Here is a 25,037-nt window from a genome sequence, read left to right as displayed (position 1 = left end):
CAATAAGATGTCCTTACTTAGTTTTTCTATTACTGTTATCAGAGAGGATCAAACCAGACAGATGCATTTACTGTTTTCCATCAAAAGATAATAAAAAGAAACAGTTTATAAAATCAGATTATATGAAAAATTGCCTAATGATTATAATTTCCAAAACCCGCTGCTGAATAATGATGTATTCAAGAGTTGTCATCGAGTGATGAAAGAAACCTAATATGAAAGATTTTGCCTCTGAAGAATGACTACAGATGAATTGCACAGAGATACAATCCTCCGATAAAGGACAATAAGAGCCTCGAGAACACTTAATAATAGACTACTCAGGATGAATTGAGTATTGCAATAAAAGCCCATAAATTAAAAAGTTTCAAAATGATTTCTGATAAAAGACACGCCAAGGTGAAATAAAAAAAAAAAAAAGGGAAGACTCCTTTAAATCGCCAGATGCACTGGCTACGGCACACCAGGTGATGGAAAACACACTCTATCAACTCCAAATAATTGATTTTAAAGAGAATGCTGTCACACCTTATAACACAGCGGGTTTTTCCTTGGAGAACCTCCTGTGTAAGTCAAATTGGGGCGTGGATGGACGTGCTCTGGGCGATGGGGTGGGTCAGTTGCTCCCAGGGGTGCTGTTCTGATGAGCCCCTGCAAGGAAGATCCCAAGGGTGAAGGATGGACCTGCAAGCATGGAGGAAAGCGTGGATTAGGCTTCCTTGGGCATCTCCTGACTCAGGCACTGAGCCAGTGATCCTGCCAGAAGGGGGGTAGAAGGTGGTTTTACCACGGTCTCTGTGGCCTGAAATGCAGATGTCTGTCCTTAAAGCAGCCCTGCTCCCTCCACATGGCACAGGGAACAGAGATGATTTATTAGAAGCTGCACCAGCATATATTATTCACGTTGGAAGAAAGGAAAGGTCTTTGATATGTATCTGAAAAAAGCTTCAAATCCATAAGAGAGATAAACTTGTATGAATGGTGTCACCCAGAGCAGAGATGAAACTCTCAGACACATCTTCCTATCGCAGAACACAGCGTAGGATGACTACACTTAGACAATCTGGGCACTAATTTCACTTGAAAGAGAGCTCCCCTGCCGTGTTCCCGTGGGAGCAGAGCTGCTCCCAGAGGGCTGCTGAGGCTTTGTTTGCTGGGGGTGCCCACACTGGTGTGCACAACCTGCCAGCCCTGCCTAGAGCACATTTCCCTCTCAATCCCATCAGCTCGGTCTTGGCTCCAAAATCCATCAGGGACCCCAAAGGCCACCCCAACCTGGGCGGTGAGTGAGGGAATGAGTGACAGGATCTGCCAAGGAACCCCTCGGTCCACCGTGAGCTGCTGCAGGTCTGCTGCCAGCACTGGGATGAGACAGTGACTAATTACAGCTTTATTTCCTTTAATAAAGGGACACCCGAGCGTTGGGCACAACTGCAGATGGAAACAATAATCATAAAGTGTCCCAGTAAATGTCTGCAATTACAGCATTCACTATTAATTGCGCTCATTAACCCCGCACACGGAGCAGCTGCCAGAGGGGCAGCTCCAGGGCTGGCAGGATCGTGGAGCATCCCTGAATCATCCCTCTGCCACGCAGGACCAGCCCACAGGGAGCAATGGTAGTGCCTTCTCCGGATCCCACAGACACCAGGAGTGGGGAAAGGGAAGAAGTGGAGTTTGATGCTCACGAGCATCAAAGGTTTTGCCATCGCTGGTCACCTGGGAGCAACGATCCCTGGGCCACGACTGCTCAGAAGAATTAAAAGAATTATTAAAGAAGAAATAACAGAAATTATTTTTGGAAACAAACTCAGCCCTACAGCACCCAAAACTGGGCTGGAGTCCTCACAAAGCCAAACTCCAAAGGAAGCAGAGCCAGGCAGCACATTCCTATCCAGCACATCCCCCCCTCCAGATACCCTGCATCCAGCTCTCCCTTCCTACTGCTGCTCTTGCTCAATTTTGGTTGGGTTGATTGGGTGTTTTTATTTATTTCTCTCAAATTATTTCTATTTTTAAACTTCCTAAACTCCAGGAAAACCCTTTAACTTTCCTGTAGGCTCTCCAATTCTCACAGCTCATTCCCAGAGAATACAACAAAGCCCAGGAGCACAGGCACCTCTCAGTACCACAGAGAGAGCACAGCCCTGTTCCATCTGGCAGCCAGGGGCAGAATTAACAGGAGAAGGAATCGTTTCCTAATTTTTCCTGTCTCCAGAAGGATCTGTCTCTGTGTCACCTCGTTATTGCTCCTGCACGAAGCTGTTACCACAGCCCAGCTGGGCTGGAGGCAGAACAACACAGAGAGGGAACAGGAGCTCCCCTCACACTTCCAACCCAAACTTCCTGCCCTTGCTTGTGCTACCAGGCTTTATCCACCCACAGCTGCAGGATTTGCTCCAGCTCCTAATCCAGGGGTGCCTGAGGTACAGATATCCCCAAATCTCCTGAGGGCACAGATTTCAGCTTCCTGACCCCATCACATCCCCTCTCAGCCATCAATGCCCTGGAAAATGGGGTACTCCAGCTCTCCACTCCAGACTAGTCTCAGTGCCCTTTCTGGGAGAGGTTCAGTCCCTTTCTGCTTGGCTTTCTTCACCGGAATATCCATATTTTCCCATCTGCGCCTTATTTTAAAGCCCTTTTTCTCCCTTCCTTCCTTTTTTGACAGCAAATGCGATGCTTTTGTCCCCATTCTTTCTCCGACCCCGATCCTGTGAACAAAAAATAAATGCCAGAGCATCTGAAGTGGCCGTGCAGCGGGTAAAACCCTGGCTCCCTTGAAACGGAGAGTAAAACACCCATTCATTCCCCTCCGCCGCCGCCTCACCCCGTGACTTCAATGGGACAAACTCACAGGGCATAAAGTTGTTTGTTGTCCCTTAAATGGCTCCATTGTCTATTGTTGGGGGCTCTTTCCTGAGCTCTAAATCTTCCTTTAGCGCTGCTCTCTGCCTGTCCCGGGGCCCGGGGAGCACAGACACCCTCCCAACACAGCGAGCGCCTTCGCAGGCTCCTGGCGTTGCTCGGAGCGAGGGGATATTTATCCTGGAGACGTTTTCTGCCCCGTTGGTGAGGGCTGGATAAAGGTCTCCCTCCCTTCACCAACGTGTTTGTGCTGTAGCAGTAAGGGGTAACCTCATTCTGCCCCCGGGGAAAGCAAGGGGTGTATTTTGGCAGCAGGCTGGCTCACCCACTGCCTGTGTCGCTGCCTCCAGCCCCATCCACCTGCACCCCAAGGCTGCAGCTCTGCTCAGCTCCTCCAGCCCCAAAACAGGCAGAGCCGGGCTCTACTGTGCCAGGTCCTTGTGACTGGAAGGGACTAAGGAGAAAGAGCTTTTTCTAAGAGTACATGTCGCTGAATACATTAGGCATGGTTCCTCTCCAGAGCCTCGTGCCCGCCGAAACCGGAGATAAAAGGGCCTTGTCCTCCCAAAAATCAGCTGCCTTTCGAGAACAGGGGAAACAAATATCGGTGATCCAAGCAGGCCTTTCTGGGAAACCACAGAATGCTTTGGGTTGAAAGGGACCTATAAAACCTGCCTTGTTCCAACCCCTCTGCCACAGGCAGGGACACCTTCCACCAGCCCAGGCTGCCCCAAGCCTCATCCAGCCTGGCCTTGGACACTTCCAGGGATCCAGGGGCAGCCACAGCTTCTCTGGGCAACCTGTGCCAGGGCCTCACCAACCCCGCAGGGAAGAATTTCTTCTAACATCTTATCTGAATCGACCCTCTTTTACTTTTAAACCAAGGTTAGTTTAAGACCATTCAAAAAAAAGCCTGAATGCTGCTCACTGTCAACCATCACAAATGCCCAAACCCGGCCCGTTTTGAGGCATGCAGGGCTCCAGGTTGGCAGCACAGCTGCAGGGGAGCTGGAGAAGGGAGCTCTGTCCTGCCTCCACCCCTCCCGCTGTCCCTTCTCTCGGGGACATTTCCCTGCTCTGAGGTGACCTGGGGAGGGATCCAGGGATGGTTCTCTCCAAATCCGCTTTGCCGCCGCGGCCGGGGCGAGATGCGGGGAGCGGCCACACGGTGTCAGCGCAGATCGCGGCATCCACGGCCCCGCACCAGGGCCCCGCGCCCGGAGAGGGGGTGCTGGGGTTCCCTGCTCCCCACCCTGCAGGGGCCCTTCCCCAGGTCCGGTGGCTCCGCTCCACCCGCGCTGGAAAACCCGGGGTGTCACCAATGCCGGTGTCGGGGTTGGGGGGGAGCAGATGCTCCTGGCACCTTCCCGGGGGCAGGTCCTGCTCTGGGCAGTGCCAACATGGAAGGGGTAAAGAGCCAACAAGGCTGACCCAGGCAGAGCTTTTGTCTCCCAGTCCGTGCCACAGCAATGACAGGGATAGGGCCAGCTGGTCCCAGACCAGTAACAGGCACTTGGCAGTGCACAGACAAGTTGTGCCAGCATTGCCTCCTCTGGTGTGGTTGCTCCTTTCTCTTTCCTTTTTCTCTTCCCTCATCCTCCTATTCCTTCCTCTCCCTCATCCCTCTTGTCCCATCCACCTTCTGCTGCCTCATCCCCAGCCCTGGCCTTCCCTCCCTGAACCAAAAAGCTTCTTGTCACAGCTTCCCAGAGGGATTTGAGTGGGGAGAGACCCTAAAAGTCACCTCATTGCAGCCCCCTGCCACAGGCAGGGACACCTTTCACTAGACCAGGTTGCTCCAAAGCCCATCCAACCTTCTCCTTCAGTCAGATTTTTAGCAACCCCGAGCAGCTCCCCAGTTTTATCCCTCAGAGGACACAAGGAATCCCACAGTGACAGTCAGGTCCCTCCTTTCCTGCTGGCAGAGGGGGTGCTCAGAGGACCCTCACAGCATTTTACAGCCCCCCTTGGCTTTGTACATTCACTTTCCAACCCACTGGTGCCCAAAGCAGTAACAGAAAATCCTCAGAAATAGCAAGTTCTGCTTCAAACATAACTCATAAACTGCAACAGATTTCTCTGCACTCCCCTTTAGGTGCCCTCTGAATGCTCCTATTTCAGTTTTTCCACTACAAACAGCCATTTTTCTCCCCCATTCAAACAGAGTAGAGATCACACAAGAATCTCACAGCAAAAATGCAACAAATGAGGCTCTAAAACTAGATATGTGTTCTGGGGGTTCCAACAAATGGGATCAATAAGCCTCAAGTATGATTCTGTGGCCTTCTGGAATAAGAAGCTGGTTCAGCTGAGCCATCTGAGCAGACACTTGGCAGCCACTGAGAGGCAATTACCAGGAACAGTTTTGGGGGTTAGGTAAAGGCAATCATTCCCCTTGGCCAGAGCTGCCCCACTCCAGCACAGCGGGGCCCTGGGGTCACACCAGCATTCCCAAGCCTTGGCAAATCCAAAACCCATCACGGTGTGGCACAGGGCAGGCAGAAGCACAGCCCTGCACTTGGCTCCAACAGAGCAGCACATGCTTACACCACACAGGAGCGTTTTAGGAACTTCAGATGGAAAGAAAACCCCAAACTTCCAAGACAATTTCCCTTTCCCTGCACTGCAGCCGCTTCTGGAGTCTGGTCTTGACCAAAGTGCTGGTTTCCTGCCAAAGGGACCTGAACTGCCGAGACCTCAGCGCACACTTCATCAGCCAGGGCACCAGTGGCAATTAAAGAGTGATGGGCACAAAACGAGACCAGACTCCAGTGCCCCCAGAAAGCCTTCTCCAAATCAAAACCGTTACTGCACCACAAAAGCAACCCCAGGACAAATACCTGTTTATAAGGGGTCAAGAATTAAATCCGAGTGCGCCGCCTCTGCCGCGCAGAGAGCAGCTGGAATTCACCCCAATCTGCCAGGCAATAAAACAGGGTCGTGAGCCATTAAGGAAGAGCAGAGCTTTATAAAGCCTCTGTGGCACCACAGCACCCTGCCAGAGCCCGTGTGGGTGCACTAGAGGGACACAATCAAACCTGCAGTAATGAACAGGCAGCAGGACCACTGCAGGTTTCCTTCAGCCTCAACAGGCTGGCTCCTGCTTTCCTGGCACCCATCCTCCTCCTCCCACATCCGAGCCCCCCAGACTTCCCCTTCCCCACATCAGGGACTGGCAGGGGACGTGCCAGAGCCCGTTTGGGAGTGCCATGGCTGCAGGGCCGCGTTCAGGCGGGCACGCCGTGTCTGACAACATTATATTCCGAGCCCGCTCTTCACGTAACCTTCAATTTATTTCTAAGCCCCTGTGTTTATTTAACCGAATCTGCCTCCCGTCATTTGCAGCAGCAGCACTCAACCTTTAAACAGCCCAAGAGCCACTTCAGCCTGCAGCACACGCGGAGAGCTCCCGAGCCAGGGAGCCACAAAGGAGCCGGCGCTTTGTGCCGTGGGTGCTCCGAGCGATTCATCCCACCGGCGCCACGGGAGCTGGGAACAGGGAACAGCACGCCCTGGCACCGGGGATGGCAGTGGGTGTTCATTCCAAGGTTGGGTCAGCAGCACCACGGGAGCCAGGCAGGCAGGGGGTGCTGGATGGCTCTAGGATTTGGGCTTTGAAGGAACGGACCCCTGAAACTCTGAGCAGTGTTTTTTAAGCACACGAAGCCTTCCTTCACATGGATAAAGCTCCAGTGCCAGCAAGGTGAGTGCAGGGGTGACCATCAGCAGCCTCTGGCCCCAGTGTGCCAGCACCAACCCGCTGCAGCTCTGCAGTCACCGCATCACCATCTCCCTGTGGCACCAGGAAAGACACTGCCTGTTGAATTATTTGGGAGCATCACCACACATTTGCCTCCAGAATGACCCCCTTTCCCCAAGCCTCTCCTACTGCCCAGTGCTTCCCAGTCACCACAGGAATGCAGGTGTTACCCCAGGCTCATCCACAATGCCGTGCCTTCACTGATGGCCCAACACGCGGCGGTTCCCCCGCCCTACTGAGGCCTCCATCCCACCGGCACTGCCCCTCTGTGCCACCCGGGCCAATCCATCGGGATTTCAGCCTTTTGCTGCTACATTCCCCAAGAGCACAGAGTCACCAGGAGGCCCCCAGGAGCTGGGAGCCCTCCCACAGGAGCTTTCCAAAGCCAGGGGCTTTGGGCGCTGGGATCAGCCTTCCCTTTGGCAGGGGCTGGGGAGGGGACAGGAAAACTTGAGCTGTGACAAATCCATCTGCACACTTGTCACCCAGCGAACAAAACCCCGGCAGTTTCCTGCTGCTCTCTGTTTCCATCCCCCGGAGTTTCGTGCTGGCTTCGGGTTCACCACGAACCGTTTAGAAACCTAAATGCAATTTGTAGGGAGAAAACCTTGGCTCGCTTCTCTGTTTACTCTCCCCGAGCATAATGAAAATGTTAAAATGCCAAGTCACTTGACACCTGCCACCCCAGTAATGCACTTGCTTTGCTTTTTTTTTTGTAGTTACAAGAGTTGGTGAATATATTTAAAGCTCTTCAATTCACTTAAGTTGAGAAAGACATGCTGCATATTCAATGAAACGCCGCAGTTGTGACACGTTCCACATCCTCTGCTGTGTTAAGTCTCTTCATTTATTCTTTTACAGACAGTCACAGAATTTGTTCTGTTATGAATAAAATTATCTCTGATGTCCTTCAGAAAATAATGCAGGGCTTTTGACTGAATACAGAAAGTTCAAGGAAAATATTCCAGGTGTCCAGAACATGAAGAACGAGTCATTGAACCTCTTTCATTGAGCTGTCATCTCTTCCTGCAGCTTGCCTGGCTCCAGACAGGCTCCTGCCTTGGTGAATAATGATTAACAGCCCCAAAGGCTGCAGTGAGCTGAAAGGAGCCCCGTGCACACAAGCAATGTGCTGCTGCTCCAAAGAAACCTGCTGCTTACCTGGAGCTCTGCTTGGAAACCTCACCACATCATAGGGCACCTCTCCATAACGGGGCAGAGGGGTTGGGGGCAAACAGCCAGGCTCCCCCAGCACTACAGCCCCCAAAAGGTGGGTGTTGCAAGACAAAAGAGGCCAATTTGGGAGCTCTGTGCCTCAGCCAGCAGCTCTGAGCACTGGAATGGTGAGCACAGGCAAGCCTGGACTGTGCCCACAGAGGGAGGCGAGGCCTCTCCCTGGGTTTTGGGAGGTTTTTGTGATTCATTCTTTAAAATAATGATCCTCATCATGTTAATGAGTTTGGTGACAGCCTGGTGACAGACAGAGAACTCCCCAAACAAGCCCCTACATCCCACAGGATGCTCCCAGTAGAGACACAGCAGATGGAACACCTCCTAAGCAGCCCTGACCACGGATCAGCTTTATAACCAAGGAAAACCACGCTCCTTATCCATCGATTCTGATGCCTACAGACCTCCCTCCACTCACAAGTTCAGTGGAAGCCACCAGCAGCTCCAGCCTGAAGGAATGGGAACCAGAGAGCCTGATTTTCAGTCCTGGGCCTCAGGAACCCTAATCATTTTTTGCTACTTCCTGAATCGCCCCCTTTTCCCAGAGACCCTCTGCTTTATACTCCTGAAATCTCAGGTTTTCCACGGGTTACAAGTCCCTCGGCACTCCCAGTTGTTCAGTGTGACCATGTGCTTGTGCCTTTTGTAAAAATCTGAGCAAGAGCAGCCCGAGTGAAAGTTGATCTGTGTATTAATTTGGATTAGGGATGCACACACGCTCCCTGAGCAGCAGAATAAAGCTGGGGCTGCGGGCTGGTTTTCCTGTGCCTCACGATGTAATTTGTTCTCTATTGTCAGCATCACTGTTGATCCTGAAATTACAGTGTCTGAGGAGTTATTCAACAGTAGATGTTCAACATGAAAAGGGAGTCTCAGGAAATAACTGCCAGGAGAACGTTTAAATAAACCCAGAGATTACAGAGGCAAAACACAAAAGGGACTCCAAGCTCGTTGGGTTTCGTTCCACTACGTTTGAGTGTTACCTGAGAGTGGGAGGGAAAAAATCCCAGACTAGTTCAGTAAGATGAGAAAAAGCCCAGGAATCTCCCTGCCTACACCACAGCCCTCTTATTTTTCAGCATTCAGCTAAAGCCCCAGTGAGAAACCTGATCAGCTCACCTGCATCCCATGGAGGAGCTGGGACTTTGGAGAGGACTGGAGCAGAATTCATGGAAGGGACCTTAAAGCTCATCCAATTCCACCCCCTGCCATGGGCAGGGACACCTTCCACAAGACCAGACAGACCCTGAGCACTTCCAGGGATGGGCATCCACAAGAATTGCTCTTGTGTAGCTCAGAGTGGTTGTGGGGCTTTTTCTCCCATCACTCTCCTCATTTTTAAAAGACCTGCCTGCTGGTTTTCTTTGCTTCCATGGCAGTAGAATTAGGATGTAATGCCCAGTTTCCCCTCTCCATCCCCAAGTAGCTACAGCGAATTTTGGTAAGCCCTGGGGATGGAGCCAGATTTGCCAAAGCCACTCCCCTCCCAGCAAAGGCAGAAACCAGCCCCTCCACACACACCCACTCAGGAGCATCTTAAAGGCACCCGAGATCCTGGAAAATCCCAGATCCAGCCAATTTCTGCTAACAGCAGTTTAACTCCTCTCTGCCTCTCACTCAAACTGGGGCTTTTGGAGCCCCCAGCCTGCCGTGGGGGAGGAAATCGTTCACTGCTGTTGCTGTGAACAACATTTTGTGATAAGGAAATCTTTCAGGTTTACTTCCAATTATTTTTTTAAAACATCAGGCTTTTATCTTAAAAAGAATCAACTTTTTCTCTGCCTTTGAAGAGCAGAACCCTCCTGATATTCATTACTTGAGTCGGCTGTTCACTCAGGTCTTTCCCTTTGATGGAAAACTTTGGATTACAGACAGTATTTAGCATCCTGATTAGTACATAATGTGACCTACTATTGCAACAAATGGAGTGTGCAGCACTATCTCATAAGCCAAAGAGTTTACTTAGTGGTACTAAGAGGAAAAAACAAACCCTTGAGAGTCATTATCAAACATAAATACTCACTTTAATTAAAAAAAAAAAAAAAAAAGGGGGGGGGGTAACCCAGCCAAAATGTGCTCATCTTTCTTTCAAACACAGAAAGAACACATCAACACTCATCCCCTAGCCCACACCTGCCAGCCACTGGCTTCTCCTACTGCTACCTGGGCTTGAAATCCCAGAAATTCAGGTCTTGGTAGGTAAAAAAAGGTGCAAATCACTAAAGGCATTTCAACAGCTACAAAAGCCACAGTTACACCCAGGAAAAGAACCAATCCTCATACGTGTTCAGTCATCCCTGTGGCAGGGCCCGTGCTGAGCAGTAGCTGTTGGTGCCAGTGGGTGCCAGTGAGCACACAGCACCCTCAGCCTCAGCATCCCAAGGGAGCGGCACAAGCTCTCCACACCATTCCCCGCTCCAGCAGCTCAGTACTTGCCATTCCTCCCAAAAACATTCCCCCTGTTCCAGCAGGAAAACAGCCCCTGTGCAAGCTGGCTGTGCTGCAGGAGCTCCCCAGGAATGCTTTGTGCCCACAAGGAAGCGTTCAGGGGCACTGGGGAAACATTTATCCATAAAGATCAAGAACATCAAACACCCTTCCCAGCACACAGCACCTCCCCGAGCCAGCCTAGCTACTGGGACATCCTGGTGGGAAGGAGCAGAGTGCCTGGGATTACACATTAGCCAGAGCCACCTCACCAAGGTCCCCGGGAGAGGGCTGGGTAGAGACAGCAGGAAAGAGCAGCCGGTGCCACAGTTAATGTGTAACAGCCCTGCCACCTTCCCCAGCCTTCTGCTCACCTGCCTCGGGCGTCAGCATCTGCCAGGGAGGGACAGCCAGGGCACCAGAGCAGGAGCAGGGCCCAGGCAGGGCTTTTGTACCTCTGAGGGGGCGAATGGGTGGGCAGGGGGCGAGGGAGGGGTGGGTGGCCTCGTTTGGCACCTGAAGGCAAGGAGGGCCCTGACGAGGGACACCTGGTCACCTGGACACTCGCTCCCAGGGGAGGTCCCTCAGGTGGTCCTGGTTGTGCAAACTCCTGCTCAGAGCCCCCTTGCTCCCTCTTCCCTGTCCCTGGTCCACATCTTCCCCACAGGCTGATGTCCCACTTCCACAGTAGCAGCCATGGCCGTTCTGCTTCATCACCGTCATCCTCACGTTCCCCTTTTCCTGGCTGAAAGGCTGTGGCAGGAATTTCCCTCGGAGCACAGGTGCCACCATTGGGTTTCAAGGCACAGAGACCCTGGGAATGGGCTTTGTCCCTCCTCCCACCAGGACAGGCCTCACAAGAACTGCCACGTTCCACTGGGGACAGAGCTCCACTCTCCTCATCACCAGACTGAAATCCCATTCCCACAGAAGTGAAAGAACCTGGGAAGTACACCCTCTCCCAGCCCAAGTTTGCGCAACCCTTGCAGTATTCTCCACCACTCTGTCACTTTGAGCATGCCAGGGTTTTCCCAGGAATGCCCTTGGAGCGCATGGCAGTTGACCTGCTCCGACCGGGTTCCTCATCAGGGCGTTGCTATGGCTTCCACCGGTGCCAAGGTTTCCCTATGGAAGCCCAGACAATGTCATTAGTGATGGGCAAGTCCAGCTGAAAAGAGAGGAAAACAGAGGAAAAATGAGCCAAGCAGCACTTTGCTTCAGCTCCCCGAGCTCCCGGAGTATCATGGAATCACAGAATATCCTGAGCTTGAGGAAGGGACTCATGAGGATCATGGAGTCCAACTCCTGGGCCCAGTAATCCCACCATGTCCATGAGAGCATTGTCCAAACACTCCTTGCCCTGGGGAACCTGTTCAAGTGCCCAACCACCCTCTGGGGGAAGAACCTTTTCCCAACATCCAACCTGAACCTCCCCTGTATCCCTGTAGTCCTGTCTGGGGATCATGGGGATGACGCTGGGTCAGATCCCCCCGGTCACTCCCTGGGAGGTCACTGGAAGGGGCGATTCCAACCCTACAATCCCCCCCTCAACACCAGCCTGATGGTGTCAGCAGCATTCCCACCAACAGCCTGGCTGATCCGTGCTGACAGTGATTCCAGCGCTGCGTTCCCGCCGCTCCTGCCGCGCCAGGGTCCATGCGCCGGGAGATGGACGTGTGATTGATGTGGCGCCCGCGATACGCCACCGGCGCTGCTTATCTGCGCCGTCCCCACGGGCTCCCGGCCTTCACAGCATCGCTGTCACTTCCTTTCCCTTGGGTTTCCCTTTTTTTTTTTTTTTTTCCCAACCTGCTCAGCTCTTCCCATGCACTCCAGGTGGTCTGTTTTCCCCTGCAGGAATTAGGGAAGTTGGACGAACTGTCCTGGGCAAAACTCATAGTGCACAGATGTGAGTGGAGGCGGGTGAGCTGGAGCAGGTGGAGGGTACCTGCTTTTCATGGCAGGACGCTGAGAGCTAAATCCATCCAGAGCAGCTTCCAGGGGGACTCTGAGTCCCGCATCATGGTGCCAAAATGCCACTCCAAAAGCTGGGTGCACACAGAAGGACCAAGGTTAGCTGTGGGGATGGGGAGGTGGATGGGCAAGAGGGGAGAAGAAAATCAGTCTGAGTGGGAACGTATCGCTGGGGCACATCCCTCCCTCTCCCCTTGCTTCCTCAGGAACATGGACCTTCACTTGGAAACACCAGGAAATGTCCCCTGCTCTGCCAGGCATGTGAGGGCAGGACCAGCCCATGCCATCCCCAGGATGTCCCCAAAGCTCTGCTGTCACAGGGTCCCTCAGCTCCCCAGCAGCCCAGGCAGCCTCCCTTGGGCAAGGGTCAGTGTCCAAGCACTGGTACCGTGACCTGGGGTTGCTGTGTCCCATCAGGCCCCCACCCCAGCCTCTGTGCCCCACCAGCTCCCACCAACACCTTCTCCCACTCCTCCACATTGCAATCCCCGGGAAAAGAGGGAGAAAAAATAAATGCAATGAAATTAAATTATGCCTTTTCAAAATGAGGGGTGGATGCCCACTCCCAAATGAAAACCTGGCTGAAAGGGGTAACTCACATCTACCTCTCCACAGGTTTCATCCTTCCCTCCCCTGTTCCAGCTGCTGGGAACAGGAGTGAGCCCGTCCCGAGCGGGCGTTGCTGCAGCAGATTGCGCTGTGTGCTCAGCCCGGGGACAGCCCAGGGCCATCTGTCACCCCAGGTGTGCACATGGCGGGCCCTGCGGCAGCAAAGGTCCCCCAGCTCCTCAAACACACCCGTCACCCGAGGCAGGGTGCAGGGGGGGTGTAAAGTGAGGGTGGGTGTGCTGCACCATCCCCTCATCCCGGCTCCCCCAGCAGTGTCCATCCCATTCCCTGGGGACTGAGGTGGTGGACTGGGTGTCATTCTGAAAACCAGACTGGAACAAGGAGCAGCTCATCCCAGACTTCAGTTCCTGCTCATCCCAAACCCTGTGCCACCTTCCTGAGCTCTCCTCCTCTCCAGGGCAGAGGGTCCTCCTGGGCACTCTGAATTCCTTCACTTTAGCGAAAGGACTGCGTATGAAAAGTGGAAATGCATCCCTTCAGCCAGGGAATCTCTGGTTTGTTCTGTCCTACCTGAGCATTCCAAGGCCAGAGCTCCCAGTCCCCTCCTGAGCCTGGGACACAAAGAGGTGCCAGCGGACTCTGCACGAGAGAAGTCGAGGCTGTGACTGCAGACACTTGGAAATAACCACTCCATGATGAGGTGGAGCCCATCCCAACCTCCCCAAACTGGGGTCCAGACCGCCCACCTTGCACACCAGCACCTCCAAGAGATTCCACACAGGACAGTTTGGGACGTAATTCCCAAGCCTGCATGAACCAAGGCCGCATCATCTACTTTGCTCTCTCCCTGGCCTGGTGGATTGTTTTCAGCAGTTCCAGGGGATGGTGGCACACACGTGCCAAAACATCCTCAAAAAATAAATAACCAATAAAAATGGGGTTATTAATAAATTAGGAACTGGGGATGGAGTGAGACATCCTGGGCACCCACACTGGATTTCTGGTTGTGAGAGCACAGGCCTCGCAGGTATGAAACCAAAGATTATTTACATAAACAAACAAGTATGAAAATACAAATTATTTAATTTGTATTTTGATGCGGACAACAGGATTATTTACTCCCACAATTGCACCGCCTCATTCAGTAATCTGGGCACTTCCTTATCCAAACAAAACAAGCCTGGTGAAGTTATTAATTGCTCGGAACAAGATCTTTATTGATTGGTGTGAGGATCAATCACTTTATCTGCGGGCAGCTCTGCTCGAGCCGCCTGTGACTGGGGTGTTTCACTAAGAGATATCTGTCCTGGGCCCTGGGACTTTCACAGAGGAGTCCAAGGTCTTTCCAGAAACAGGGCAGGTGGTGCAGAGGGTCCAGGTGAGGTGAGGTGGAGAAGGGTCCCTGTCACCTTCCCCCTGGCACCAGTGATGCCCCTTCAACAAGACCTTGTGCATCATCCTGGAGAGACAAGGGAAAGGGTTCCACAAAGCCCTTTGGGAGGGAGATGGGCTACAAGGATGGGGTGCCCAGGAAGCCCTTCTGGCCAGCTGGAACCTCTCCATACTCAGTAATGACAGAGGTGTCATACCTTTGGCAGGAGCCTCTTGCAGCCAGGTGCTGCAGGCAAGGGTCCACAGCACCGAGCTCGGGAAGTGTTTGGACAGTGCTCTCAGGCACATGGGGTGATTTTGGGGGTTGTCCTGTGCCGAGCCAGGAGCTGGACTTGACAATCCTCGGGAGTCCCTTCCCAGTCAGGATATTCTAGGAGTCTGTGACCACTCTTCATCCCTGGCTTCAGGGAAACTGGACAGCACCACTCTTCTTCCCCTACTCCATCACCTTTTCTTCCTCTTCCTTGAAAAAAATAAATTAAAAAAAAATAAATTACGTTAAAAAGCAAAAAGGACCAAAAATGACCAAGGAGGGACAGGGGAGGGGGCTGCAGCTGGAGCGGGCTCTGGCAGCGCAGCTCTAATCTCCCGCAAACCCCCGCTATCAGCGCTCGGATCAGCATATCTAATGTAAACGAGCTTTCACACATAAATAACGTGCCACATCTGGCTGTTTGGGTTTACAGCGCCTTGGCTACCGAGCGATTCGCGCAGGGCGAGCGGGCTGCGGAGCGGCCGAGCCGGCCCGGGAGGGGGGTGCGAAGGAGCGGGGCGGTGGGCGAGGGGCAGCCCGGGGGGGGCCGGAGCCCCCGCGCCGCACACAGAGGCTCCTTTGGGGAAGGGGGGCCGGGGGGAGGGCTCTGCCCCCCGGGGGGAGAGAGGGGCCGGCTCAGCCTTAAAAGAGCCACCCAGGAACCGGCGTGTTTGCGCTTATTCCCAATTTATGGCCGCGGAGCATATGGCCGGTGTTCCGCCCCGCGCCAGCCGCCGGGGAGGGGAGCAAACAGCGCGGGGGATGTGAGGTCGGAGGGAGAAGGAGCGGCCCCGGCACACGACGGAGACAATGCGGGAGGCGGGGGGCCGCCGACCGAACCCCCCCGCCTAGGGACCCCCCCGCCTCGGGACCCCCACCCAGGTGAGCATCCACAGGGGAGCGGGGGGCGCCGGGGAGACCCTCCCGCACAGGGACCCCTGTCCAGGTAAGCCCCGAGAGCGGAGCGGGGGGACATCACCGCCTGGGGACCCCTGGCCAGGTGAACCGCGGGTGGGAAGGGATGGACTCCACCGTATAGGGACCCCCGGCCAGGTGAGCCCCGGCAGGAAGAGAGAGACCCCCAGCCTGGAGACCCCGGCCAGGTGAGCCCCGGGGCCGCCGGGGAAGAGGGGCCATCCGGGGATCGGGAGCAGCAGGTGGGAAGGGGCTTTGCGGGGGCTTCCGTGGGGCACCGGCCGCGGAGGTGGAAGGTGATGCTGAGCGCTGAGGGGACGCGTCCCCCGGCCCCGACGGCGCGGCTCCGACACGGCCACGGGTGGGCGCGGGGCCGGGGAACAGCGCGGGGAGGGGGAGCCCGGGGTGGCCCCCCCCAACGCCCCGGTGGCGGGACACTTCTCGGCTGCGACGGCAGAGTACGCCAGAGGACCGGGAATGACCGGGAACGGCCCCGGCCCCGGTGCTGCCCCCTCCTCCTTCACCCCTTCGCTTCTCTGCCCACGCCGCGCGTGTGCTCCTGACTCGGCCCCGACTATCTGAGTCGAGACCCCCCGGGTGGACCCTCCCTCACCCAGACCCTGACACCCCCCCAAGCTGCGCAAGGCACGGGAGTCTTCCTCTGAGTCTTCCCGCGGGTCCGCAACCCCCCCACTCGCGACACGCACCCACTGCTACCTGGACGCTGAGCCCTCCGCGTTGGGCTTGCGGGTGTGGGAAGTGAATCCAGATAAGAGAGTAAATCCCCCGCGCTCCCATCGCCCGCGGGCGAATGGGTCGGGATTTCCTTCCCGAGGAGAAAAACCCCATTTCTGACAAAGCTTAATCTCGTTGGGACACGTTTAATCATTAGAGACGGGGGCGGACAGAGCCGGGGGGCTTCGAAGGGGGGAGACCCCCGTTTGTCCGACAAATAAACCAATTTATAACAGACTAGAAGGGGAAGGGAGCCCCGGGCCGGGCTTACAGATCCCCCCGGGACGAAGAGGGGAAATTAAATAAGACAAATATGTGGGTCGGGGGCTGCGGGCTCCCGGCTTTGTGCCTGCCCGCACGGCCGTACCCCACTGCCTCCATCACTATGGGCAATAATTTCCAAAATCTCATTAAAGTGCATTTATCAAAGCCCTAACATGTGCCCTCCGGCTCTGCCATAACCCCGCCAGCCCCCAGGGAGCGGGGGAAAATCCCAATTTCTATGACAATTCGCCACCTCGGGAGGTTGGCTGCGGGGCAGACCCAGATCTACAGATTTATAAGCAATATCGGTGAATTGGAAGGATTTCTCCGCCTTTGAAGCTTCGGGGGGAAGGAGATAGAGTAATCGTGAGAATAGGGAAGCTCATTTAGATTCCTATGTCCTGGAGAAGAATTAATTGTCTGCTGGAGAAAGGCAGGCCAGCGCCGGGATTTTGGGGGGCTGCGGGGACTTTCCCTGCAGCTTCCATAGGGAAGGCTGATGCTGCTCCCTTTCTGCGTGCGGGGGGATCTTCCACCCTTTCCCCCCTTTTCCTTTCTTTTTCTTTTTTTTCCTTTCTCTTTCCCTTTCCCCCCAAAACATCCTTAACGCCTTTGTTAATGCCATTTTTCCAGCCTGGGAAAGAGACGGGAATTTCACCCCGCAGAAACTCCGTTACAATTAAGTTCCTGAAAGCGCCGGAGGATTCAGAGGGTTCTGGTTCCCCTTGATTTTGGGAAATACGATTTTTTTGCGCTCCCTCCGTCCCCGGTAGGGCTGCCGGTGTGGAAGGCATTCCCGTGGCGTGGGTTCCGTGCCCGCCGCCTTTCCCACGGCCTGGCGTGGCCGGTTCCCTCCGAGCCGGGGCTGCCGCCGAGCAGCAGCATCCCCGCTTCAGGCTGGAAAATGCGATTTAAACCTCTCCGAGAGGAGCGCGGGGTGGGATTGGGGGGTGATTACACAGCAATCGTTTTACTCTTTTTTAAAATCGTGGGGGTTTTTTGTTGTTGTTTCTGTTTGTTTTTTTTTCCTTTAAGTCGCCAAGAAAAGCTGTCCCCTCTAATGTCGCGGCTCTCCTTTCCCCCGCCACACTTTAAAACAAAGAGGATGTTACTTACAGGGGTGCTCCCGAGGTGAAGCTCCTCAGAACAATTATCAGGACATGGGCCGCTCTTCCCTTTCCCCATTCATTCCAAGTGGATCTCATGCTAAGAGATAAAATCAACCTGTCCCCTAACAAAGGCTTTGTGTGGGCTCCGCTAATCCGGGCCGAGCGGCAAGGTGCAGCCCCGCTCGGTTTGTTTGTTTGTCCGTGGGCTGGAGGGGAGGAAAAACAATATCTCGCACCTTTGGGCTCATCAAAGGATAAATTGACCCCCTTCTCGGCCGGTACCGGAGCTGCGGTGCAGGGTCGGTGCGGGCAGGGAGGAGAGGGAGAGCGGCAGGCTCCCGCCAGACACCCTTCCCCTCGTTCGTATAGAGATTAGATATTATTATATCTTATAACAGTACACATTATGTTGTATTATATATAATACACGTGTAGGATGTCACCCGGTGGGGAAGGAAATGGAGTTGGGGCGTGGGTGGCTAAAAGCAGAGGGGGAGCCCCGGCGCTGTGCGAGGAGCGGGACCCTCAGGCCGCGGCCGGGAGGAGAAACGCGACGAAACCGCTTAAAAACACAACCCACGGGCCTTCCGTGGCGTGGCGAGACCCGCTCGGTCGCCCTCTGCCACCCGTGTCACCTGCGCGCCCTGCGGGTTCGCAGTGGCTGAACCCACGCGTGAGCGGGGCAGGGTAGTTGCCTCTGTCCCTCTCGCATCCGCGCCGATGGTCGCTTCCCCTCTCTTACAAAGTATAAAAACAAGAGGTAACGCCACTGACCCCACGCGCGCCGCCCGTGGGGTGGAGAGGCCTCTCCCCACGCAGCTTGTGGGGCTCGGGGCCGAGCGGCGGGTGTCGGAGCTACCCGGGAGCGCAGACAGGGAAACAGCCCCCGTGGGCAGAGCCACTTGTCCCCGCGTGCCGCCACTCAGCCCGTGTTCCCGCACCGCGGCCTCCCGTGGGCTGGTGCCACCAGCCCGGCCGGGGTGACCCCCTCGGGAGAGGGGCGGGAGGGCACCCCCGAGCCACGTCTGCCCCGCCACCTCTCTCCCCAGCGCTGGAGCACCCCCCCCACGCGTGGGAGCAGCCGGGCGGGCGCGGGGTGTGCGGCCGGCGGGGACTGGGGGGAGAAGGCATTAAGGGTGGCAGGGGACACCCCCCTGGCTCTATCGCGACAGCCACTGGGCCGCCGTCGGGATTTTCCCCCGCGCAGCACAGCTGTGGGTGCGGAGGTTGTGGGGGCTGTGGGGGCTGCGCCCCGGCCCCGAGACCCCCCCTGACGTCAAAGGGCTCTTACGTCAGACCCCTCCGGTGACGTCACGGAGGCCCGGGACGCTCCCTCGGTGCGCAGCGATGTCCGCGCGTGGAGGGGGGGCCGCGACCCCCGGGGCTGTGACCGACCTCTGCTCCCGTGGGCATCTCCCGCTCCCATCGCCCTCGGGCCCCGCATCGCGCGGGGTCTGCGGGGCGCTCTGCCCGTGTCGTGGGGTTCGCGCGTCTGTTCGGGTTCGGAGGGGGAGTTTTTAATCATTATTATCGTTATTAATACTATCACCATTATTTAAAGTCCGGCCCGCGCAGCCCCGGGGATGCTCTGCCTGTCCCTCCCCGCGCTTGGCTTCTGTCGGGGTTCTCCGTCCCGCCGCTATCGCGATTGTCACTGTTATTTATCCCTGCTCTTTTTTCCCTATCCTGTGGAATTAAAACCCATCCTGTCCCATCCGAGCCGCCCTCCCCGCTCCGGGGGCCTGAATAAATCCATCGGTAACCCCAAGATTTGCTGGGAATTCGCTATATTTTCGCAGTGCGCGGGGAAGGGGAAGGAAGCGGGGCGGGGGTGGCTCGCCCGAAGGGGTTCCCTCGATATCGAGGAGGACTCCGCAATGGATGAAGAGATAGCCATTGAGTGCGGTTGAATACCATGACAACTAGGAACAACCTCAGATTTATTCCCAACAGTTAGGGCGCGCTGAAAGAGGGCGTCAATCACGTATTATTTCGCCACTGAAATAAATGCAAAAACTGCGCCGAGACAAAGGGTTCCAACAGGAGCCGGACATTTGTCTACATTGCGGACATTGTCCTCAGCTTAGCCGTCGGGTTGTATTTGTGTTTGCGCGGGGCCGACCACCCAGGATGCGCGCAGGGGCTCGCTTAAAAAAAAAAAAAAAAAAAAAAAGGAGGGGGGGAAATCCCTGGGCATTGTCAGCCACATCACATACTTTATGGGAGGCAGGCTGGGGGCTGGGGGAGGAAAGACGGGGGGAGCGGCGAGGGAGAGGAGGGGAAGGTGCGAATCCATTGATGGGCGCAGAGGAGGATGACTGAGGGACCGTCTTCCCACCACGGCGAGCCGCGTTACGGCTCCTTCGCCCCGGAGGGGAGACTCGGGCAACTTTTCTTTCCCAGAAATGAGGGGGGTGGTGGGAAGCCCCTTCCCAGATTATACAAATCCCCACCCACCCACCCCGCACATCTCCATCACCCCCGCACACGGGCCCGTCCCGGAGCGGTTCGGGGAAGGGACAGGGACAGGGACAGGGACAGGGAAAAAGGAAAAGGGAAAGAGAAAGGGAAAAGGAAAGGGAAAGGGATGGAAGGGGAAGGAAGGAGACGGGGAAAAGGAAGGCAGTCTGGGCCGTGCCCAGCGAGGGTGCGCACAACCAAGGCTCCTCGGAGGGTGCAGGAAAGGAGAGAAGAAAGAAAACGAAAATAAAAGTTGGTGGCAGACAGATAGAACTTGTGGGAGGGGGCGGGGGGTCCTGCACCCCGCGAAGGGGAGGGGGAGCCCCCACGGCCGCTCCGCCACGACCCGAGGCCTGGGATGCTGCGGGGCTCCCCTGCGGGGCCGGAGCCGAGTGCGGGGAGGGGTGCTGTGTGCGTGACACCTGGGGGGCCGGCCTTCCTTTGGGGAAGGAACCCTTTCTTTGCCCCCTCCTTCCGTGCCGTGGTCGTGAAAAAAAAAAAAAAAAAAAAAAAAAAGGAAAAATACAGCAAAGAGGAAAAAAATCAGTCATATATGAGAGTCCATCGGGCTCCAGCCCATCGAATTATCCAAACGGGCTGGATTTATTCCCTTGGAAGAAGGAGGCAAAATCAATGAGACCTCTTCAAATAAACACACCCCCTCCCCAATAATCACCTCCCGGATCTCCGCGGGTCGCGCCTGACGATCGCATTTTGCCAGTTCGCTTAATTTCGGAGCAAACTAGAATCAATTACTCGCTGTTTAATTTCCAGCGCTCATCCCTAAGCCCCAACCAAAATATTGACCTAGGCGGGTTAGATAAGTTGGGCTCTTGCCATCTGAGCCGCCTCGGTCCCGCGCGGGGCCGGGAGCGCGTCCCCGCGCGGAAAGGCTGCGCGGGGGGTGTGTGTGCGGGAACAGCCTCCAGCACACCACCACCACCCCCTCCCAAGACTTTATTTTTTTCTTTTTTTGCCCCTCGCTCGGAAGAAAACATCGGTGCAAAACACACTTTGGAGTGCGAGGAGTGTCGGGCTGGTGCGAAGCTCTTTGTATGTAAATACTGTCCTTAAAAAAAAGAAGGGAAGTCGCCCCCTCCTTCCCTCCCTCCCTCCCGCTGCCACACGCGCACACACCCGCGCGAAGGGCCCTCCCCACGCCGGTAATTAACTGACACGTTATACCACTCATCACCAATGGTGGAAGCTCGGAGCTCGCCCAAAACCCGCAATTTCACATCTGCAAACACTGTCTTCATCCACTTGACTTCCAAGACCCGCCCACACGTGGCCAACCTTTCCTGGGTTTAATGTAGGTTTTTTTTCTCCCTCCTCTCGGCAGGTTCATGTGTGGGGACCAGCCTTATATGGACTCCTCGCTCCAGCAATGGCTCGGGATCTTCCAGCGGCAGGCGCGGGTTCGGCGCGGCTGAACAAGATCCAGAAGTGATCTTTTTTTTTTTTTTTTTTTCCTTTTTTTTTTTTTTTTTTTTTTTTTTTTTTGGCGTCTGTTCCCCCTTTCCCCCTGGAGTTACAAACTATTCCCGAAGCCAGCTGCTGCTCCCGCTCTCGGAATTTTCCCCCGTGGCAGAACAACCATCACCGCAGAGACCCGTCGCTGCGGCTGCTTCTCTCGCACAGCCCCCTCCGCTTATTTTTCTATAAATCTATATTATTCTATTTTTTTTCCCGTCTCCACGCGTGCCACCCCCCCCTCCCGTGTCCCTGCACGCTGTCGCTGTCGCCGCTCCGCGTGTACGTGCCCACCCGTGACACGGCGGCTCGGCCGAGCTGCGGCTCCAACTTTCCCAGCCGAAATTTGGCCGGAACATGTCTCTGACCAACACAAAGACGGGCTTCTCGGTGAAGGACATTTTGGACCTCCCCGACACCAACGATGAGGACGGCTCGGCGGAGGGCGGCGAGGAGGAGAGCGAGGCGCCCGAGCCGCCCAGGAAAGCGGGAGTTTTGGGACAAACCCCCTTGGACACTGTTCCGACGCTGCCTTTGAAGAGCCCTTTCTATGATAACAGCGATAATCCCTACACGCGCTGGCTGGCGAGCGCCGAGGGCATCCAGTACTCCCGTGAGTGCCGGGGGACGGGGCAGGGGGTACCGGAGGCCATGGGGGGCCGTGAGGAGTGATGGGGGGTGGATGCAGGGTGGATGGGGGGGTTGCCGCTCGCCCCGGCCGGTTCCTCCGTGCCCCCCACGGACGGGGCAGCCTCGCTTCCAGCTGCCCTCGGCGGCGGGGCGGGTGTTGGGGGCGGTGGGGGACGATGAAGGGTGGATGGGGGGGAGGATTTGTGTCTCTCCAGTGCTGGCTGCGCCCCGGCCGGTGCCTCCATCCCCGCCCCGGCCGGGAGAGATGCGGGGTGCGGCGGGAGGGACGCGAGGGCGGCGGGAGGGGTGCAGGGGGTGGCGGAGGGAGCCCCCCCGGCCCGTTCCCCGCTGATCGAGCACCGGCTGTCCGCAGTGCACGGGCTGGCGGCCGGCGGCGGCGGCCAGGACCCCTCGGCCAAGTCACCGGAGCCGTCGGCCGACGAGTCGCCCGACAACGAGAAGGAAGCGGCGGGCGGCGGGGACGCGGGGAAGAAGAGGAAGAGGAGGGTGCTCTTCTCCAAGGCGCAGACCTACGAGCTGGAGCGGCGGTTCCGGCAGCAGCGGTACCTGTCGGCGCCCGAGCGGGAGCACCTGGCCAGCCTGATCCGCCTCACCCCCACCCAGGTGAAGATCTGGTTCCAGAACCACCGCTACAAGATGAAGCGGGCCCGGGCCGAGAAAGGTATGGAAGTGACTCCTCTTCCCTCCCCGCGGCGGGTGGCCGTGCCGGTCTTAGTCAGGGACGGCAAACCCTGCCACACGCTCAAAGCTCAGGACTTGGCAGCCGCGACTTTCCAGACGGGAATCCCCTTCTCCGCCTATAGCGCCCAGTCTCTCCAGCATATGCAATACAACGCCCAGTACAGCGCGACCAGCAACCCCCAGTACCCCACAGCACACCATTTGGTACAGGCTCAGCAGTGGACTTGGTGAAGGCTGCCGGGGAGCGCGCACACCCGCACACGCTTCCCCTACACGCACACACACCCAGAAAAAAAAAATAAAACAAAAAAAAAACAAGGAGGAGAAAACAAAAATAATAAAGAGAGAGAGAGGAGGAGACAGACTGATGCTCCAAAAATAAAATCGAAACTGTGGGGGAAGGAATGGAGAGGGAAACGCTATTATTATTATTATTATTGCTATTATTATTATTATTGCTATTATTATTATTATTATGGTTTTTTTCCCTCTGCCGTTTCTTTTCCCCTCCATTTTTTTGGGGGGGGTTCGGTTTCATTTCGGGGGGAGGCGGGGGGGAAGGGAGGGGAGGTGTTTTTTGTGCGTCATTGTTTACAGAAATTTTTTGCGCCATTCAGAGTGGTCCTGTCTACCTACAACTAAAATAAAAGAGGAACGGGGGGGGGAGATCGTCAGAATTAAAAAAAAAAAAATAAAGAATAAAACCCCCCCGCTGCTCCTGTGATTTTGTGAGGAACGGGGTGCGGCCGCCGAGCGGGGCACCCCAGAACGGGGAGCTCATCGCTCCCCTTCGTGCACGATTTGCGGCCCCGACAACTACGAACGGGGCCGTTTTTACACCTCGTTGTGGTTGTCGCTGCCGTGAGCCGCGACCGGGGCGGTCAGTTCGCTCTCTCCTATTTTGGGGCTTGTCTCAACTATTCCCGAGCAGAGGAGAAGGAGCCGCGGACGGCGGAACCCTCCCTGCCCGGAGAGCGGCCGGTTGTGCGGCAGCCCGGGCTCTCCGCGATTTAATACGGATTCGATTTTTTTTTTTTTAAAAAGCTGTATTTCAAGAAAAAATAATAGAGAAGGAACCGATAACAACGACGGAACGGTTTTGTTCGATTTCTCGTTGCGGCCGCCGCCGCCTCCCTGCATCGCCTGGCTCAGCCCTGCGTGGGGCCAGCCGGGCCCCCACCGGAGACACGGCCGAGCAGGGCCCCACGCAGACCCCTCCAGCAGCCCAACTTCTCTCCCTCTCTCTTTTTTTTTTTTTTTTTTTTTTCCCCTGGGGAAAGCGGCTTTTTTGGGAGGGTCAGTCGGCTTTAGCCCTCTGGCGAAAAACGGGAGCGGGAAGAATTTATATTTTCACATTTTCTACCGGTAATTGTGCCTTTCTACACCCCAGTGCCACCCCTGGTGCTGCTGGGGTTTGGGTACCAGCATCACTCGGCGCCCCTTCCCCGGGCTGAGGGCCCTGCGAACGGCGGGGAGCGCGGTAACTTCGGGGTCAGCCCTCGGGGATGCGCCGGCGGCCCAGGCAGGGCGGGGGAAAGGGTTAACAACGGAAGAACCCCCCTCAAAAAAAAAAAAAAAACGGAGGAAGGGGGAAAGGGGAGAGGAGAGGCGAGGCGGGGCTGGGCAGCTCGGCCGGGGTGTAACGGGGACCGGGACCGGGCAGGCGCAGCCCCGGCTCGGAGCGGGTTGGGGCAGAGCATTGGCTTCCCCCACAGCTTTTAGGCTGGTAAAGACGCTTTTAAAAAGCGAAAACAAAACCAAACAAGCTTTCGTCCCGAGTCCTGGGGCCGGGGCAGCGCCCGCCCCGTCCCGCGGGGAGTTCAACGCCAAGGCGGCGATCGGCACCGGCCCCGCAGCATCCCGGTCCTGCCGAATCCCGACCCGCAGCATCCCGGCCTCGCAGCACTCCCGGTCCCGCAACAACCCGGCCCTGCAACACCCCGGTCCCGCCGTGCCTTCTCCGCCCCGGCGCAGCCTCCACCTGCCGCGGATCCCCCGCTGCAGCCTCCGCGCTGCGCTCGGGGTTTTGTCCTTTTCCTCACTTATTTTTTTTTCGCACCCCTTCTTTTCTCGTTCCTCCTTCTCCCACCTACCATCGCCAGCCCACCGAGGCTCCGCGCACCGGCGGAGCAGCCGCGGCCCTTCCCCGGGGCACCTGCTCCCCAGCCCGGGGGAGGCTCCGCCGGGGTCCCGGACCCGAGGGGAACACCCGGACAAGTGCCGGTTTTCCCTTCTCCAAGCCCAGTGCGCTAGCACAGGAGTGGAGAGAAGGAAA

At 56.1% G+C, this 25,037-nt stretch overlaps 2 protein-coding genes across 3 annotated transcripts in view; one reads left to right on the top strand and one right to left on the bottom strand.

Moving 5' to 3' along the window:
* The window catches only part of PAX1 (paired box 1), a 39,668-nt gene extending 20,727 nt beyond the window's left edge, over window positions 1-18,941 (bottom strand). Inside the window, exon 1 of the mRNA XM_050314399.1 lies at window positions 18,789-18,941. Within this exon, the coding sequence (XP_050170356.1) occupies window positions 18,789-18,941 (153 nt within the window). The remainder of the gene's footprint in view (window positions 1-18,788) is intronic.
* Window positions 15,181-23,282, top strand: NKX2-2 (NK2 homeobox 2). Of its 2 annotated transcripts, XM_050315509.1 has the most exons (3): window positions 15,181-15,356; window positions 21,300-22,043; window positions 22,434-23,282. In XM_050315509.1, exons 2-3 carry the CDS (start codon window positions 21,788-21,790, stop codon window positions 22,991-22,993), a joined length of 816 nt encoding a protein of 271 aa, XP_050171466.1. In that variant the 5' UTR covers window positions 15,181-15,356; window positions 21,300-21,787; the 3' UTR covers window positions 22,994-23,282. The 2 variants fall into 2 exon arrangements, with proteins under 2 accessions (XP_050171466.1, XP_050171465.1); XM_050315508.1 differs by lacking the exon at window positions 15,181-15,356 and having other exon boundaries at window positions 21,166-22,043.
* The last annotated feature ends 1,755 nt before the right edge of the window (window positions 23,283-25,037 follow it).

This window comes from Myiozetetes cayanensis, unplaced genomic scaffold (assembly GCF_022539395.1).
Source record: "Myiozetetes cayanensis isolate MyiCay16 unplaced genomic scaffold, myiCay2020 scf2-11, whole genome shotgun sequence".
Classification (NCBI taxonomy): domain Eukaryota; kingdom Metazoa; phylum Chordata; class Aves; order Passeriformes; family Tyrannidae; genus Myiozetetes; species Myiozetetes cayanensis.
Note: the sequence above shows the minus strand (reverse complement) of the source record. Positions and strands in the feature narration are given on the sequence as shown.

Coding starts and splice junctions, on each gene's coding strand:
- NKX2-2 (XM_050315509.1), top strand. CDS start 21,788: ATGTCTCTGACCAACACAAAGACGGGCTTCTCGGTGAAGGACATTTTG. Junction 22,044..22,433: donor CGAGGGCATCCAGTACTCCC/GTGAGTGCCGGG, acceptor GGCTGTCCGCAG/TGCACGGGCTGGCGGCCGGC.